Source organism: Leptosomus discolor, chromosome 1 (assembly GCF_034619465.1).
Source record: "Leptosomus discolor isolate bLepDis1 chromosome 1, bLepDis1.hap2, whole genome shotgun sequence".
NCBI classification, from domain to species: domain Eukaryota; kingdom Metazoa; phylum Chordata; class Aves; order Leptosomiformes; family Leptosomidae; genus Leptosomus; species Leptosomus discolor.
In genome coordinates this window covers 69,373,124-69,392,142 of record NC_141391.1, presented here as the reverse complement: position 1 = coordinate 69,392,142, position 19,019 = coordinate 69,373,124, and the positions used below count along the sequence as shown (strand labels likewise).

The following is a 19,019-nucleotide window of genomic DNA, read 5'->3' as shown; positions in this document are numbered from 1 at the left end:
CAGACAAGCACATGAAGAATACTCACATATTTCAAGCCACATAAATAGAACATGCCTAAGGGCGCGCTGTAGTGGAGCCCACGTTTCTGTCAGTGGGTAACGTATACAGTTTCCTTTCCAGGAGTCAGAGAATCCAAGTTTATGTGAATTCTAATATATTACTTTTCTGCCAAGCACACTGTTGTAAGAAACAGGCACATTGATGTCTTTAGTTTAAAATCAATTTCACTTGGCCTGGGCATCAGAGTATCAGGGAAGAAACAGACTTTTAGTACACAACATCTGCTTTCTAAAAGCACTGTCTTTCTTGGAAAATATAACATTGTTAACATAATACATATTTTACGTACTCTATGTACTCTCTCTACAGCTACTCTTTCTCCAGCATTTCAGCCGGTGACTGGTGACTCCAGATCAGTCGTGTGTTCCCTCCAGCATCACCATGTCACTGTAACCACCTCCTGATTTCCAAAACCTCAGAAGTACCATCCTTATTCTGAACCATGTCCAAGACCTATGAACCAGTCACCACTGCTGCAAGTCTTTACCCAATCTGTCTTTATCTTGATGACAGCATGCCTGTTTCTAAGTCACTTGACATTTTAAGGAATACTTCTCTTACATGGGACTTGCAATGTTCTTCTTTCGTTAGCCTCAGTTCAGTTGGATGGAAAATGAGGGGAATCTTTTGTTTAGAAGTTATTGCATTTCAAAGGACAAACATATAACTGTTTTGTTTAGCGGACCTGAATGAAAAATTCAATTTCAGTTTATATCCCAAAACCACCGTGGAACTGATGTGGTATCCAATATTACTTTCTGAGAAACATGGACAGTGGGGAAATGAGCTACTCTTTTGTTGCTCTGCTGTTACTGACCTCACTTCTGCTTTATAGCGATTGGGGGGGGGTGGGGGGGTGTGGGGGGGGTGGGGCGCACATATAAAAGGGCTGACTTTAATCCAGTGGTAAGGTAAGGAAGACTTCATACTCTACCAGATACACTTACTGGGTACATTCTGTACTTACAATACAGTTGAGTCATGAAACTGCAGCAGCATCCTAACAGCTTTATTTTCTTCACACAGCTGTACCATTGTCTGGCTGTTAATGTTCCTGCATCATTTACTTAAAGTGATTAAAATGAGTAAATAAGGATATAACATCAAGGATTTAATGGAGGGCATTTTAATTATTTTAAAGTGTCGTACCTTTTAACTATCTTTTAGAAAATAAGTGAGTAAGTTCAGAAACAAGGTTAAAGTTGCACTATCAAAAAGGAAACTACTGTAGGAAAAGGACTTTACTTCTTGAGATGGATCAGAAGATATCTATCTTAGCCATGCTGAATCTCTCAGCAGTCAAGGCTATGAATTACTATTGGCTGCTTGACTGATTAGACATGGTACTGGTATGCCTGAGACCTTCCAAACACAGCAGGGGTTACTGCAGCAGTAGACAATACTATAATATTGCAGTATTACAAGCTATGCAGTTTTCTATCCCTTCTCTCAGCCTGTGCAACGAGTTTATGAAACTCCTTGGAAACTTTCATCTGCAAGCACAGGATGGAGTAGCACCAGTAGTAACTCAAAGCTTTGCAGCTCTGCAGTCTGAATAGTGCAGACACACTATTTCTAGAAATGCCAAGAAGATAAAAATTCATTGAGGTGATCTCCTCCACCAGAGCCTTGCTTACGGAAGAAATCATTCAAGGAGTCTCTATGCAGAGCACTACAGTGCCGTGCAGCGATGCTTGAGCTAGCTCAGGAATCAAAAGATGCATCCTTATATCTATATATTTTGCTTTGCATTTCCTCTTTGATGGCTGTGGTTTTGATGCTACCACCACCCGAATAATCCTCAAAGCACTTTCAACTGCAACTAGTTATTGTTTTAAAAAAATAAAGAGCCTCTGCATCAAACAAACAAAAACAAAGTTCCACGTATGCAGTGTGCTCTAGCTGTGCTCTTATTTATCTCATGATGACCTTGAAGGGGCAATATATATCTGTGACTGCAAGGCTTAATTATTTTAATTCCGTGGTCCAGGAGTTTTCAGCGGGGTTTCTTCACTGCTTGCAGCTTTTGCAGACTGTAGCAGTATATCTGATCACTGGTATAAGTAGCTGTGATCACATTACACCCACCCCACACTCTTCTCATTGGCTGCCTGTATAGTGGCAGATTGATTTTTAGCTGGCACTGTTGGGCTTTTTAGTGCTCCTAATAATAAAATGCCTGAGCAAATAGAAAACCTTCTGATAGGTATTTCATGCAGACAACCTTTTTTTCAGGAATTAACCCATGATAATCTACTATATCTTGACAGACGATTCTATGTTTGGTGTGAGGTGTAGTAGGCAAGAAGCAGCAACCTCCCTCTGCTACAGATGCTAGCACCAGCACAGATGCTAGCACCAGTACAGGCAGCAAATAGGACAAAGACTGCGCCTTGCACAGGTGGAAAAAAGGACAAAGACTGCACCTTGCATCAGAGCTCAGCAGGTGCTGGGTGATCCTGTCTGAAAGAGAGTCCTACCAAACAGCGATCAACGGCACCTTCTCTCTTCCAGGAGCAGCACTTCCTGACTTCTGCCGAGTCTCTCCTGGTGCATTTAAACTTGAGCCCCGGAAAGAAAAATACAGTTGAGCATCGACTTCAAACACTCTCAGCCCCTGCCTCAGGGTGAAGGCTCATTCCAGCTTGACATCTGTTCCAGGCTTGCTCGCTCTGTCTATAAAGTGACTTAGTCAAATTAATTCAGTGTCTTTAAATACAGCGTATTTTGAGACCTTTACTCTTTTGGCTCCATCAAACGATAGCAAGTATCTGCAATGGCATGCTTTGGTCTTCATATCCTTCAGAAAACAGCACTCAGCACAGGGGAAAGGGCTGGTGCACAACCAGGTCTCACTCCTATACAGAATTAAGTCACAGCTAAGGTGCCCCTAATTTGAAAAATAAAAAGCACTTCCAGGCCCACAAACATTTTCTCTATGTTTTCTAATGCCTATCTGAAATTTTGCAATTTTGGCAGCTAGATGTTTCAGGCTACACATGTTCAGACTCAATGAAGTGCAGCTCAAGAGAACGCTTGAAAAACACTAATCCCAATCTTAGGCTACTGCCACCTTTATGGCTTTCCACAGCAGGAGCTGCCACGTGACAAGATGGCCATCAACCAGAAACATTTTTCGCCTGGAGATGACAGTATAACTAGGCCAACAGAGACACTCTCTTATACCCAGCAGACAGGGAAAAGCTGTATTTAACAGTGAGCTCTCAAATGAGACACTCCAAAAAGCTCTCCGGTGATAGTCAGGTGGGTGTTGGACTCCAGCTATGACTCCTCCCCCAATGGATATAGGGCTAATGGTTTTGCCTTACCACATATGCCTGTACACAGCCATGCATAATTTGGCTCCAAGCTATATTGCTCTGAATTTATCCTTTAAAAAAATAATAATCTAAAATAAATAGTAAAAATACAATCAGCCTGACAAGAAATAGCAGTGAACAATTACAATGGAATGAATATCAACTATGCAGAAATATTTCTAATGGAGAGATTAGCTTTCTATAACAAATTCCAGTCTTAACCTTCATAACTTCAACAAAGTAAAACCCAGTCACATGAAATTTCACAGTCATGGTCTTGTGCCAAGGAAAGCTTCTCTGGAAAGTTTGAGGTAGATCAGCCAAGGCATCTTGGAGATATGAGAGTTCCAGAAAAGTGAGGTGTTCTCCATTTCTTGGACTGTTTCCTAATTTTTTTTGGCTCATCATAACTTAAAAATGGTTGGCTTAGACATTCCAAATTTGCTTGGCTACTACTGGTGCCTTTGACCAGTTGCAGGCTATTTTATTACGAAATGTGGGTTTGTGCAAATTCTGAGTGCTGCAGTTGTTAACAGCACATGTTGGCTTGTATATACCGTAGGCAAGCCAGTCTGGCCCACTGCAGGCTCCTCAGTCACCTCATCAACCGTGCTCAGGAGGCAGCACTGAAGCCCAGGACCCTTCACTCAGGTCCAACTGGGTGTAAGAACTTGGCTGGACTTTACAGTCTCCATGGTAGAGCTACAGTTCATCAGGCTGAAGAGAAATGGTCTCAGTGTGTTTCCAAGACTTGCTAGTACCAAAGTGCCTCTCTTGCAAAGGTAAGCACACACCAGGCACAGATGATTTCCTCCCCAGACTTATTGTCATCCTCTTACTGCTCCTTCAACCCATACTTTGCCTTACTCTCTGATGTGCCCAAAAATCTTCCCAGGCAACATCCATATAACTCCCAAGTACCCTCTCCTCCACAGACTACTAAGCCGATCTATTTTCCATTTCTATCGTGATTGTAAACTCTTGTGCTGGGGTCTGGGTGCTTCTACTCCATATTACTCTCTCTCTTTGCTCCACTCCCTTGGTCTCCAAGGCCCTCATGTAGACTGGGAGCCTCGTACACATAGACACAACATACCTCATTAAGACTTCTGGGCAGGAAAACCCAGGGGGAAGATGTCAGCCCTCAAGAAGCAAATTTCCCCTGAGCAAACTAAAAGCTTTGATGAACTCTGGAAACACTGCGGGTAAGGAATCAGTTCTTGGTGGGGACTGTTCTGTTCACAATCTTGAGTTTGATAACAGATACTACAGCAACCTCATGTATCTCTTGACATAGCCTTCAGTATGATCAACTGCTTTAAACAATTCCCCTTAATCTTTGATATTTCCTTTGACAACGATTATCACCTGCTGAGCTGCCAGGAAAACAAGCAGTGCACAGCTGATCAGTGGTGGAAAACATTAGGACATTAAAAACACTTCTTGGTCAAGTATGTTTCTACACAGAAAGTGCCTCAGTTACAAAGAGACCTATTCTTTTTGAGATGCACACATGCATGACTCCCATTCACAGGAGCTACATGAGTGCATCCAAAGTAAAATACGCCTGAAAGTGTCTACATTCACCAAACACTGATCCCACACAGAAGTGCCTTTTAAGAATGACACATCCTCTGACCTACTGCATCTTACTTTTGGTCTTCAGAAACAAAAGACTTTGTAACGACCATGTCACCTACATTTAAAAAACAAAAATGGTGACACAAGCACCAAAAAAAATCCATAAAATGTAAATTATCTACCTAGAACTGAAGTTTTTTCCACATTTCTTAGCCAATTAGATATTTATCACAGCTATTCTATTTGTACCAGCTTCATATATTTGTTCTGTCACCTTTTAAATGAAGATAATCTACCTCGGAGGTTTGCTCTTCTCAGGAGAGACCACACATAGCTCAGCCAAGTTTTACAAAACACACAAAATACACCCTGTGCTGGGTCAGCACAAACCTGCAGAGTGCCAAGGAAAGCTGCAGGAGGACTTCTCACGGTCTCCCACGGACCTCCTGCCTCCACTGCACCCTTGGGAAGGGGTTCTACCCCGCTCTATCTCACTGGCCGCCGTGTGAGCTAACGAAAAGAGCATGAGGACGATCTGCATGTGCTTTCCTCCCCCTCTCAATTCACAGAGGGCCAGTCACAGTCTGACCCTAACTTAACACTTGGGCTGTAAACTTACTTAACACTTGTAGAAGAATTTATTTTTTTCAAACATACTGATGGCAGCATATGGCCCATCGACAGGTTTATTATTATAAGACACTTTTTCCACCAGGTTATAGTCTCCTTTATAAACATATGTTTCAGCACATAATAAAACCCCTAAGAAATGTTTCTGAAACATAATCACTACGCAGGCACAGAAACTACTTTTCAAGGTTTGTCAAGATAATGAAAGAAACAATCTTTTAAGGGACTTGCAGTTTTCAAAATGTCTTTTCCTAAATGACTTTTAAATCTAAGGGTACTGAGTTATGCACGTTAAACAAAGCCCAAAAACAGTATGAAAAAGAAGTGTGCTCTTTGTTAATGCCAGATTATTTTCCATTTCGTCAAAGCAATCATTTTTATACTTAGTAAAACTTCTCCTTCCGCTAAGTAGACCTTTTAACTATGCTTTAAATCAGAACATGTGTTTTATGGATGAATGATAAGCTTCCGAAAAAAGGCGGTATATTATAAAGAAAATGTCAACACCATACCGCTACAGTCATGCGAACTCATCAGTGTAAAACCACCCTTGATATTCTGTGCCCTTCAGCTGTGCTAATAAAAGGTCTGTGTGTGGAGTCAAGGTAGTTAGATCGCAGCCTTGCATCCATCCATCTGCAAGACTATATCCGAGTTAAATGTCTAAAAACATGCCAGTGCTTGATTTTCCTATAAACCACATTTGTGTTCTTAAGAAATAAGGTTTCTTGTCTGTGAAGCTGTAATGCAATTCCTATGCTAGCACCACAATCTTTAGGAAAAACAAAACCAAAAACCACATAGTGTACACTGCTTGCTTCAAAAAATTCCTGCACTCCTCTTATTCCTAATGCTTCCTCTATAACGCCTCGTGATATATTTAGTCCAAGCAGGCTTTGTTTTAACACCAGCTTCTTCAATATAGCAAAATATGACTCAACTCATGTATGTTTGCTAGGAGCTTTGTTTCCTACCACTCAAGTTTATCATCTCCTGTTGAAAGGAGCCTGCAGCTGGAATACAAACTGGGACCCACAGGGGTCTAGATCCAAAGCCAACTTAAGGGCAGTACCAGACCTTTCACTGGTTTTGTGGGATGAGGTACCAGGTCTGTAGTTCACTGAAGACACTAGAGGCCTTCCAGACCATATGATACAATATATTAAATACTCCTTAATCACTAAAAAAGAATTTCCCAACAACTTTGAACATGTCATTTTTATTTAGGGTATTTTGGGGGAGAAAAAGCACTTCTGTTTCTGCCCTCTCCCCCTCCTCCCATGACACTCTCCACAAAACACAGCTATTTTAAGACACTGGGAAAAATAATCAGTCACCAGCAGATTTGAAGCTTAAAGGAAAAAAATCCCTAGTTTTATCATAGGCATACTGTTATAATTGGCATGCGTGAGCTTGCATTCAAAGAAAACTCATTCGTTAAAATTAATCACTGACTTCTTGGCCAATTTGTCAGTAACTACTATCAAGTCTGGACATGATTAGCTTCACTGGGAGATACAGGGTGCCCTCTATAATGCTTCCATAGGACGAAATCCTAAAGCCAGTGAAGCCTTTGAACATTCTACAAGCAACTTACTCACATGGAGCCAGAACCTCATGGATGCTGCTATAGCTGCTATATTTCTTCTGCCCTTACAGGTTAAGCCTTTGTAGGAGAGACAGGCCAGCAGCTCCAACAATAAAACGCATTCTTTCTCCACCAGCAGACAGAGCACGATTCGCAGTCATGGGTCCCTACACTGTGTTTGGAAACACTTAACTGGCAGGATCGGTTTGAGGCTAAGATGAGGCATGATGTGCTTGTTACTCACTCTAACGAGTCCTCCGGACAAGGGAGCTGGCTCTGCTCATCTAATTGCAGCGGCTGCTCCTATGATGTGGAAACCTGTCTATTAGAAACCACATTTCACAGGTGACTAAACAGCCATCAGATGGTAACAGCTTTCATTTGTTACCGACCTCCATTCCCTGCCACAGCGTAAGGGTGAACAGCCCGATATCCCATTGCCAGTCCAGAGCCAAACACCTCTCGCTCTGCATAGTGAATCATAAAATACCCACAACATTTTTCAGATTTGCAACACACTGCCTTAAAAGAGCACTTTGAACCAGCATCTTCTTAGCTAGGAATCAGCCTCATAAAAGAATGTCAAATTCTGCACTACTTGGTTATGCAAAGACTGAGGGCATTTTGGACCACAACTGTAGAGTACATCACTACATTTTTATACACAGAAGGTATTTACTTAGGTCCCTGTCCCTCAAACAGAACATCATGGGCAGAAGAGACTTGGTATTTTGTAGAGACAGAATCAGAGCCTCTGTTGAAGGGGAGACATGACAGTGACCAGACTAAAAGTAGTCCTTCCAGCAACGGACTGAAAGGCAACTCCACTACCAAAACTAAATACAGAACTTAGCATAGCAGAGCTACTTTAAACTGAGGATCCTATAAATATCCTTCATCAAATTTTACACCCTCCGGACCTTTGGCTTCATCAATGACATAACAGATTCACAAAGCTACAGAACAAATCATCCAATCTCACTAAGTCCTCTGCATCTGGCAGGCCACATATCTTCCACCCAGACAGATACGTATCACAAGGGAAGAAGAAACTTTCCTTTCCACAGTTAACAGCCATTTGGTTCACATGAGTTTGTGTTCAGTCCCCAGACAGCACTCCTAGTCATTTCACAACCCTAGCTATAAAATGCCCTAATCTCAGGTAGTATTTATACAGTTTAATACAATAAACAGTGGATTGTACAAAACCTGCGACAAAGCCTACTCCGATGGTGATCACAGAGCAATGTAATGAATAACATTTACTTTCCATTTACATTTAGATTTCTGAAGTGCAACCTTCCAGAAAGCACAATGCGATAACACACAGAACCAGCTGTACGGCTGCAACTCCAGTGAAATGTAACAGCAATCCAGGCCACCGCATCCCAGCTCTGCTCCACTTCCCCAGCTCCCACCGAACCTCCAGCTGTCTTCAGCAGCGTGGAAGATGCGGCCTCTCCAAAGTGACTCGTGTCGAAGGGGGCTTTGAAGGCCTGTAGACCAACAGGCTCTGTCAGAGCATCTGTCAGGAGCAAGTTTGCAAGGTCAAGGACCCTCATCAAGAACACTGGCAACAGCTCCCTGACATTTAACCCTTCAAGCGTTTATCCTTCTGGAAAGAGCCAATCTCTGAAAAATGCACTCAACAAACATAATGATTTTGGCATACTTTGCCCTCAAGGCCAACTACTGAAGCACTGTTTCTAGTCTATGTAAAATTTTCAGACCAAATAAAAATAAATCTGAATTTCTTTACAAAATTGCTTTTCCTCAGAAGTGTTACTGATCAAGAAAATCAGTTTTCTATGGTTGCACCACAGAAAACACTGCATCTAAAATACAAAATATTCATAAACCCAGTAACAAATATCAGGGTTTTTACATTATTCTCAGGTATAATATGGCAGTTGTAGTCAGCTTTTCACATGATCTCGCAACCTAAATATGACAGTATGAGTTCTACTGGAGGAAGATGGCATTTATTATGGAATTAATATATGTGACTAAGCACATGAAGAAGGGTTTGCTGTATCTGAACCCTTTACTGTAAATTCTTTGTGCCACAGAATTCATCCCATGTCACTACCTTTACATTTTTAAAATAATTTTCCAGACACACAATGTCACTGGAAGAAATACTCTTAACTTCAGGAACCATTTAAAAACTTTCAGAAAAAAAGTAATTGCAACTTTCCCGTTTGTGTCATGGTTTGGTGGATACCTAAATATGAATGATGGAGCTCTAAGGAAGATCAAAACATATTACCATATGACGGCATGCAGAACAACTGCTCTGAATTACTATCAGCAAAATCACAACGCAACTGCTTTTAGTCATGCAAATTGGGGATGGAGTGGCACGACTGCAAATCAGAGCCTAAAAAGTGCAAAGTTCAGGGAAAAGCCATGCACGCAGCTGCTCCAAAAATAACCATGGTCAGATAAAAGTCTGAAAGCAATTATTTGGGCTGAATATTGTACACAGACCACTGCACTAAGCTTCTATAATTAAACAAGACAAAAGTTCAGATGGTGCCTAATAAACCATTTACTACATTAATTATATTCAAGTGTGGCAGTCTAATGCTTGGTAATAACTAACAACAAGGGAAATAATTTAAAGAAAAGCATCTGATGTTGTAAATTTCTTTCTTTTTCATTCATCAGTACCAACATTACTAGCCAGCCTTTCCAACACACTTCAAATGCATGAAAGGGATACTGCTTAGTGTTAGGAAGAGCTATTGAAGGGCTATAAACCTTCACCCTGAAGAAGTCAACAGTTTTTTACTCGACAAAAATGACTTCTGCACTACGAAAGTATCAGCAAAACCAGATTTTCCACTCCTTGAATCAAGTCCCTACACCTTTTTTCCAAAGTTACAGTGTCACAGAGGTGCCCAATTTTTTTGTAGCAGCAACAGCACCTCAACAGACCTATGCAGATCAACAGATTTCCCACTGACCCTGTCGCCTGGAGTTGCCTTCACACTGATCACACAGCATTTGTATACATCTGCAATTTTGATAGTATTTGAAGCAATTTCTTATGAAGATAATTAATATTAGAGGGGCATTTAATATATTTTGGCTTCTTTTAATTCTGTTAGTAGCTAAATACACAGAAAATGAGCCAATACCATATGCCCAAGTACTTCTCTGTAGACCGACAGCCAATTGCTTAGCAAATCCAGAGAAGTTCCCAAAACACAGCCTGAAAATTACTGCAGAGAGATTTGCATACAATTTCTGATGGACCAGTAGCATTCCAACAACTTATGTAAAATCCAGCATGCTCCGCTAATGTATGCAGTAACTAATGTACACAGCATCAATTCACAATGCAATCATTAGGATGCTACCAATAGGATGCTGTTTTATTTCATGTCACTAATCTGAAATAGAAAAAAAATCTAATTCCATAGGATTACAATTCTTTTTTATTTTGCTTTCTTAATTTTAAAACAGCAAATGGTATCTCCAGATTTTATTTATCCACAAGTCTATGTTTCATCTAAAAAAGCATATAACAATCATTTTGCAGATTTCAAAGAAGGACAGAGATAAAGTGAACATATAACTTTATCTATAATGTCTTTCCACTGCGACATTCACATATGCAATCCTAACATCCCTTTAAGCTCCTTTTATAAAGTTTTTGTAACACCTTACCTATTGTTTAGCCTTTCTTTTCCTTTCCTCAGTAGAAAACACATCAGAAAACATAAATGTAGAGGTCTGCAACTTTGCAACAAACCTCTAACATTTTGTATACATCCTCCAACTCTGAATGTGCAGTGTGGACAATGCTGGGAAATCCTGTCCTCTGCCCAGATGAACTGTAGAAGAAAAGAGTTCTCTGACCACCACATCAGGAGTTGTGGAGGTCCTAAACTCCATCACAGAAGACTTCTGCCTACAAATAGTTCAAAGTCTTTGCTTACAACATCTCAAATCCAGCACTTTGACAGCAAATGGGAAGTGGAGCCCTGCCTGCTTCAGCAGAGGCGTCTGCCAAGATGCCCCTTTGTTGTCAGCTGCAGAATTAGCACCGAATATCCTTGGGTTTGAATACACAGGCAAGACCTCACCTCCAGACCCTTTATCACAGCTTCTCATTCAGCAACAAATAGCACATCCTTTCCCAGAAATGCAGCTTTTGGCCTTAGAAGGACACACACAAAACCAGTAAGTAACCACTGCAGGATTTCCAGTCAAACAGTATTTTAATCAGAAAGCTCATATGAAGGAAAAGCACCTCTAAACTTGACTTCAAATTTAAAATAATAACCAAAAGCCCTGTTTAAAAGAAAAAAAAAAAATGCAAGAGCTTTATCTTTAAATGGAAAAAAGGTAGTAACTTTTTCCCCGTATCGAAAAGCCCCCCACTATCAAAACCAGCCGAATTACTTTTGCAGGAGTTTTCCAAACAAAAAAACCCGATAGATACATATATATTTATTAAAATTACCTGGATGCAGCCACCACTTCTGGAAAGTTTCATTGCAAAGGGTTAAAGTTCAGAAAGTTTGCAAGACTGAAAAAGGAAAATCAGATTGAAAAACGAGCAAAAACCTTAACCTTGAGGTTTGCTGCTGCCTCCTGCCTACCACTTCACATTTCTCTCCACATGAAGAAATGACTAAATCTTACTCCAATAGTTATCAACTAAATTACTCGAATGAGTGACCTGATCAAAATTTTTTTCTCGTACCAACCTAAACACAGTACTATGACGGAATAACTACAAATGGTAGTTGAGTATTACAGACGATAACGTTCCTGATAAAATATATATGCAGAAGGAAAAAGTGAACTACACTGCTTATGAGAGGTAAATTCGCAGAGACCTCTTTTTTTCCCTTCCAGAATATCGATTTCTATATGCTAATACAAGTGCCTAACTATTCACAAGCACAATCCGCAAAAGCAAATATAGAACTAACAGAATAGCCTTGAAAAGCAACCGCAAAAAAAAAAAAAAAAAAGGTCTCATTTAAATTCCTGGAAAGCACTGCTTCTCGAAACATATCTATTCAAGCTCTCTTGAGCAGGCGAACCCTACCAAAAAACACACCCTGCATACTCCCCGCCTAAAAACTGCTAAGCCAAGAAGCCACTAAGCTATATGCCACTGAGAATCCATAGGGCTTCACGCACAGGATTCTCCTCCCAGCAAACGCTACACAGGAGAAACCTTCCCCCGCACCCCTCCCCACCCCACCCCCTCCCAAAACAAAGTGCTTCCCGCCCGGGGGTGCCCCCACGTACCGCCGGGGCGCTCAGGGCTCCCTGGGGTGCCTGCCCCCCGAGGTGCAGCAGCCGGGGCGGCGCGGGCGCTCCGCCTGGCCGCTCCCCGCCAGGCGCCTCTCCCCCCGCATGCTGCCGGCCGCCGCTCGCACAAAGCGCAGGGCGCGGGCGGCCGCCGGGGGCGGGCGGCACCCCGGCTCCCCCCGGATCCCAGCGGCACCGGCGCCGGGAGGTGACACGGGCAGCGGGCGGCTCGCAGCGGCGCGGCACGGCACGGCACGGCACGGCACGGCACAGCGCGGCACCGCCCCCCCCCCCCCCCGGCGCTGCCCACCCTCCGGGAGCCGCTCCCCCCCAACACCCTCCCCGGGAGCCGCCGGTGCTACCACCCGGCCCCTCCCCGGGATTGGGGGGGGGGGGGGGGGGGGGGTTGGTTCGCCCCCGTTACCTCGCGGGCGGAGCCGGGCGGGACGCTGCGCTGGTTGCCGGGCGGTGGGAGCCGCCTGCTTGGGGCCGGGGCCGGGCGGACATGCCGGGGCTACCCCGGGGCCGTGCCGCGCTGTCCCGGCTCATTGTTCGGGAAGGGCCAGCGGCGGGCGGGGCGGGATGGGCGGGCGCTGCGGCGGGAGGGGGTTACCCCGGCGGGGGGGGGGGGGGGGGGGGGGGGGGGGGGGTTGGGGGGGCAGCGCCGCACCTTCCCCCGCATGGGCGGGGGGGGGGGGGCGTAGGGGCAGCATCTTCCCCAAGCGGGGGCAGCGCATGGGGCTGGGGGGGTGGGGTGTGGGGTGTGGGGAAGGGGGAAGGGTGATGGCGATGGGCCGCGCTGCGCCTTCAGGGGTCTGTGCCGGAGAAGTTGGAAGCAGGAGGGACGGGCGGGAGGTGAGCGGGAGGGGGCCGGGCCGGCAGCCTGCTCGCCTCGCCTCCCCCGGCCTGCCCAGCGCGGGAAGCGCCTCGGGGCTCCGGCGGTGCGGAGGCGGCCGAGCGCCGGCACCGGGACTCCGGCGGGGGCCGGCCGGGTCGAGGGAGGGCTCCCTGCGGCCGGCCCGGAAAGTTGGAGGCATGGTCCTTTCCTCGACCCTCCCCCGTGAGCCGGGCGGTGGGGCTCTGACACCCGCACGGCGTGGAAGCGCCGCAGCCAGCTCTGGGTCTTTGAGCTCAGGCTCCGTTAATTAAGGAAATATTTTAAGCTTAAGGGTCTCCTGAGAAGAAACACATTAAACCGCTCGTAAAGCGGGTAGACAAAACAATGCGGTGCAGGGCTGTTAGATCAGGGAGCACAAAGGGAAGGAGCGATCAAACAGATGCTCGGGGAACGACGGTGAGCGCTCCCTCGGCCGCCGGACCCAGCGGCGCTCATCGCCCCTGTCGTACTTCCAGCGGCACAGAGAAAGAGAAACGTTTGCAGTGCGATCGTTGCTGTCCTCTCTCGGCTTGCTGAAGGGCTAAAAATACTTTAAAGCGTATTTTACTGTCTTTGTTCCGACTGAAGAGTAGTTTACTTTGCAAACAGTCGAAGCCTTCGCGCACAAAGAATCAGTACAACCATAGACAACCTTTATTGTGCTGAATCTACGCTTTCAGTTAAGCATCTGTGTAAATGCATCTGAGACTGTAGCTTCTTTGTGCCCATATTTGTAAGGTGTAAGAGGATGGGAACAACATGCCTCCAAAAGGCATGCCTTCAAAGCTATGAGGCAAGCATCAAAATCAAAACAATTAGTAAGTGAAAAAGATGCAATTTGCTAAGAGGTGACATCACACGGATGTGGAAGACAAAACGCGATCAAGAATAGGTTAACAGTTCAAAATATATGGTTGTTGAAAGAACACGCCATGCCAAAAGCAAATAATGATTGTAAATCCCAGAGAAGTTCATCCAATTACTTATTCGATTTAAATGAGAAGTTTCATGAATTGCAAAGTAATTAATGAATAAAAATAACATGTTTTTTCCCCTCAGCCTAGGACACTGTGAAAACAAATTTCAAACCAAGAGCTATTTTCTTCAAAACCGTAAAATCCTCATTTATCAGTGGGATATGATGCCGTGCACATGGGTTTTCTTACACACATGTGATAAAGGCAACAAAAATGATATTGAAAGAGACTGCGATGTAGATACACCCACGGATTGGTTCTATGGACACACTGCTGCTCGAGGGATAGTCCTGTATAGCATTCATTTAAAAATCTGAATTTATAAACACAATTAGCAATTAAGCTGTGGATATTTTCCCAGTAAGTTTTTGCCCAGGCTTGCTGCATCTGTCTATGAAATGATGTGCTGGCTCATACCATAAACCATAAGCACGTGTTTTAAGAAACAAAGTGAAAGGCAGATACTGCTTACTCAATTTTTTAATTTATTTAATTAATTTTAAAGTCAGAATCCAAATTTGTGGAACTCTACAGACTTTTCCATCTGTTACTAGTTTAAAATGTGCTGGTCTTTAGTAGGCTCATTTTTAATGTACCAGTGAAATAGAATTTCAATTTGGAATAGAATGTAAACGAATAGCATAAATTAAGTGAATATTAAAGGGAAACAGCTAGCACTAAGATATTTGACATGGGAATCTGAAGAAGTTAAAACACAGTATCAGGAGAGCTTGTCGCCCGAAGACTCCCCTCTCTTTCAGCAAAAGAACTCCAGACTGGGCAGTTGGATTGGTGACAAGTCATGCTGGTCAAGCACAATTTTTATTGACTGCAGTGGGAGTTGTCCCTATATATCTAAATGTAAAATTTATCTGCAGAAGGCAGGTGGAGTTAGTCTGCAATCCAATAAGGTTCGCCTCTGCCTTTTACATTCTGCTTTTGGCTTAGAAGCTGAACTCCAAAATGGAAGAGCTCTGCATCCTGTATTTCTGACCGTTAGCCCGACTCTGTCTCCAATTTCAGCGGTGTAATGAAGAACAGCTTCCTTGAAAACCCGGGAAGTGAGTTGGGATAAGGTCTGTGAGATCAGCATCAGGCCCCCATGATGTTGGAGTAGCCTGGGGAAGGCTTTGAGAGCAGAGGACAAAGTAATTGCTGCAAGTCCAGAATGGTAAAGAGTTTACTTTCACACGTTCACAGCTTGAAGGATTTGTCTTTTATATAAATTGATAACAATAGGGTAAAGTTACACAGAGTTGCCATTGCTTTGTTATTGAGTTTGACGACTGGTATAGGTGCATCTATCACTTTGTTTTGTTACAGTGTTAGAGCAGTGCATATAAATAAAGGGGATAAATAACCTAATTTACTATGAGCAAGAGTCACAGTATATTAAAAAATGTGACACAGAGAAAGCTGTTGCCTCTCCTGAAAAACGTTATATAACAGATCTTTGCAGTCATCATTTAAACTGGCAGGGTACAGTACACAAAGGTCTTTAGAGCCCAGGCACAAACTCATTCAACCTTTTCAAAATATGTCCTTGGCTCAGATGGCTCCACTGATGTAAAAAGGAATTTTTCCATTGACTTTACCAAAGCTGAGTTTCACCCAAGTAATTGAAATTTTATTTCAGAACAAATCTGGTTGTGGACAAAAGAAGTGCTCTTAAGGTTATGTTAGTGAGTAAGCCCTGGGTACCGGCAGATTGCGCAGCTCCTAATTCTCCACTTCTCACAATTCCCTATGATGGTTTTCTGCCATGATTCCTGGAAGGGACATGTGGGGTGCATCACTGCTCTCTTTCTGCAAACCCTCAGCAGCTTGGGGGTGTATGCCGTCCCTGTCTGGGGCAGGGAAGGAAGGAGCATGCTGCAGCCTGTTCCCTGCAGCACCTTGGGAGGAGGTGAATCTCCTAGCTCTTCAGCAGCGCTACCTCCAGGTAAGGCTCCTCTGGCTGGGGGCATTCCTGTCATGCTGCACCCAGAGGGACCTGCAGTCATCACGTGCCATGTTTCTCATTAGTGCTGACCTGCCTTTTGTTTCTAATCATCAAGCAGGTTTTTAATAAGCTGGAGTTACTGTTGTTGACTTCTGCGTACCTCAGATGTATTTTGGTGTTGTAGCTGTTCAGATGCAGACGTGGATTTAGGATTGGAGCCTACAGAGCTCAATTAACAGCTCTCCCTCAGGAGAGAGTGTGGCCTGGTTTCTTTTTCTCGTATCGTCTTGTGTCAGGTGATCAGTAGAACTGCCTCCTTTCCAAAGCAAGCTGTTTCTTTGCCCTTCAGAAACATCCTGATGAAATTCTCCCTGACTCAGTGGTGAGGTGGTTTAGTTTCAGATGCGTATGTACATTTGGCTGGGCTCACAGGGCTTGGGGCATCCTGACTGACAGGTAGTGGTGCATGACAAGGTGTTTCTAAGAACTCCTTTTGTTTCCACAGAACAGATGGGGGAAAAAAGAAGGGAAGGGTGTTTGCCAGCATGGCATAGGTCATCTCCAAAAGAAAAGTGTATCCTGTTGCATGTGTGTCTGAAAAGCCAGCCCAGTTGCATGCTACTGTTCGTGGCGTGTTGGCAAGGTACAGTAGGAGACGCGGTGGGTGTGGATTTGTAGCCTGCCACCAAGTGTAAGCTGCGCCATGTCTGAAACAGCTCTGGGACTCAAAGATATGAGGGATCCAATTTCTTTCTAGTTTTCTCTCCTCTTGAGAAAAAGTGCTAACTTACTGCTGGCTTGACCTGTATTAATAAATAATTCTTATCCTTCAGTGCTGGCTCAGATGTGGAAGCAAGTAAGCAGAGTCACAGCCTATTCTTTGCTTTCCTCTCCCTCACACTTGCCTTAGGAAGGAAGTGTGTCCACAGCATGGACTTTCAACCACACCAGGGTCACCTGTTCATTTACTCCCTTGCATATGCAAGTCACCTCTATGACTTCTCATCAAGGAGCCAGATTCATAAGAAACAGTCAAGAGCTGAAATGAAAAGACAAAGATGCCTGAGCTGTCTTCAGCTTGGATTTTTCTGCCAATTGTCACATTACTGCAGAAGTCATCCCCAAGGTTCGAAAAAAGTGAACTTCAGCTGCATCTGTAAAAGAGGTGAGTAACAGGGTGGGGACTTCAATGTGGGCAGGGCAGGGAGCTCCCTTCTGTCCCCTCTGGTGCTCCATCTCACAGACCTCAGTTAACCTCCTCCAGCCAGTGTTTTCATGGCACTGCATGAACATTGGAGGCAGAGTCACACAGTTAAAATCACAAACACTGTAAATATCTATCCTTCACATTAGCAAGGTCTCAAAGCCTTCACAAGCAAAACACTGTTAACATCCTAAGGACATGGGCAGTAAAATGTTCCTGAAGGCTGGTTGGTTTGATGAACTCGAACAATGTTCCCATCCACTTTTCTGCTGAAGCTCTGGAAGTTTCTGTCCATTTCCCCTCTTGTTATTTATTACTGTTAGCAGCACTCATTGCATGCATGTGCCTTGACTCCTTGTCAACTTCCGCTCGGTGGAAGTTGAGGATGCTAAAGTAATTTGCAGCCTTTAGGCAGATTTATTAAAAATCAATCAGTGCAAAACTTCAATGGAATTCAAACCCTGGATATTCTGTATATGTAAATAAACATCTAGAGATAAATGAGGTTTGGAGCAAATTTTATACACAAAATTACTTAGAATTAATCTCTGCCCACACTCTGCGCAGTTGTGATTTATGGAGGCATTACTGATAAGCTGCAGCGGGATGGCTCTTTGGATGAAAGGGTTAACTGAAATAAATATGGTTTTATGTAGCAGATTTTCGAAGGAAAAAAAAAAAAAAAGTGCCACATCTGCTGAATCATCAAGACAGGAGAATGGCAAAAAAATTGGTTCTGGAACTACAGCTTTCTCAATGTACAGTGGGGTACTTCCTTCCAGAGAAGAAATACATATTTGCCAGGATGATGTTATCAACAGGGAGGCAAACACGTATTTCACTCCCTGAAACCCTTGCAGGCAGATGATAGCCCTTTCTGCCCAGCCTGCCTGCTGCAGCACATGCCTCCTCAGAGGCAGCCTGACTTGTACAGAGAGAGGCCGGGACAGCAGGCAAGGCCAACATTAATCATTTCAGGCCAGGCAGGACATGGTGCCACAGCAAGTTGTGCATCTGCATGGATGAGGAGAGGCCTCTCCTGTTTTGCTGTTGCTTCCCCTTCTCTGACCTCCTCCTGGCTGCTGGCGAGGTTGATTTAGGGCTTCTGTAGCTGAAGGGATCTAGAAGATCCTTCAGGCTGTCCTGATCACCACGGCCAGCCTCCACCTTCATGCATTAAGGGTTTATCAGCTGTAACTAAAAGAGCCAAAAAACCTGCCCCTATATCATTTGATCGAAAAGCTCTCAAAAATTCATCTTCGGTACCTCCTGCCACTCCAAGTGTCCCTCCTAGTGTCGTCTAACCACTAAACATGGGCACTTGCTGTTCAAGGGCAATGTGCAATGTTCCTACGGGCAGAGAAGTGTCTCTTGAATCAGGCACAATTGAGGGCAGGATTCATAGCCTGAAGTGGGATTGCAGCTTTGCAGAAGTCATGTACACTGTTTTCACCTGGTTAGGAACCGCCCAAGAAAGTTGGTTTTCTGAGAGGAATTACTTTGTACTTTGAAAATGGGTCATCATTTTCTTCTTGATTTAAAATGCAAGGGAGCTTTCCCAG

General features: G+C 44.0%; 1 protein-coding gene across 1 annotated transcript in view; it reads right to left on the bottom strand.

Annotated features, from left to right (window-relative positions):
* ST6GAL2 (ST6 beta-galactoside alpha-2,6-sialyltransferase 2) overlaps window positions 1-13,006 on the bottom strand; it is a 51,101-nt gene extending 38,095 nt beyond the window's left edge. The window contains exons 1-4 of the mRNA XM_086482129.1: window positions 12,882-13,006; window positions 12,768-12,780; window positions 8,092-8,100; window positions 7,573-7,641 (exon numbers count right to left, since the gene is read on the bottom strand). Of these exons, the coding sequence (XP_086338255.1) occupies window positions 7,573-7,641; window positions 8,092-8,100; window positions 12,768-12,780; window positions 12,882-13,006 (216 nt within the window). The remainder of the gene's footprint in view (window positions 1-7,572; window positions 7,642-8,091; window positions 8,101-12,767; window positions 12,781-12,881) is intronic.
* Between the last annotated feature and the right edge of the window lie 6,013 nt (window positions 13,007-19,019).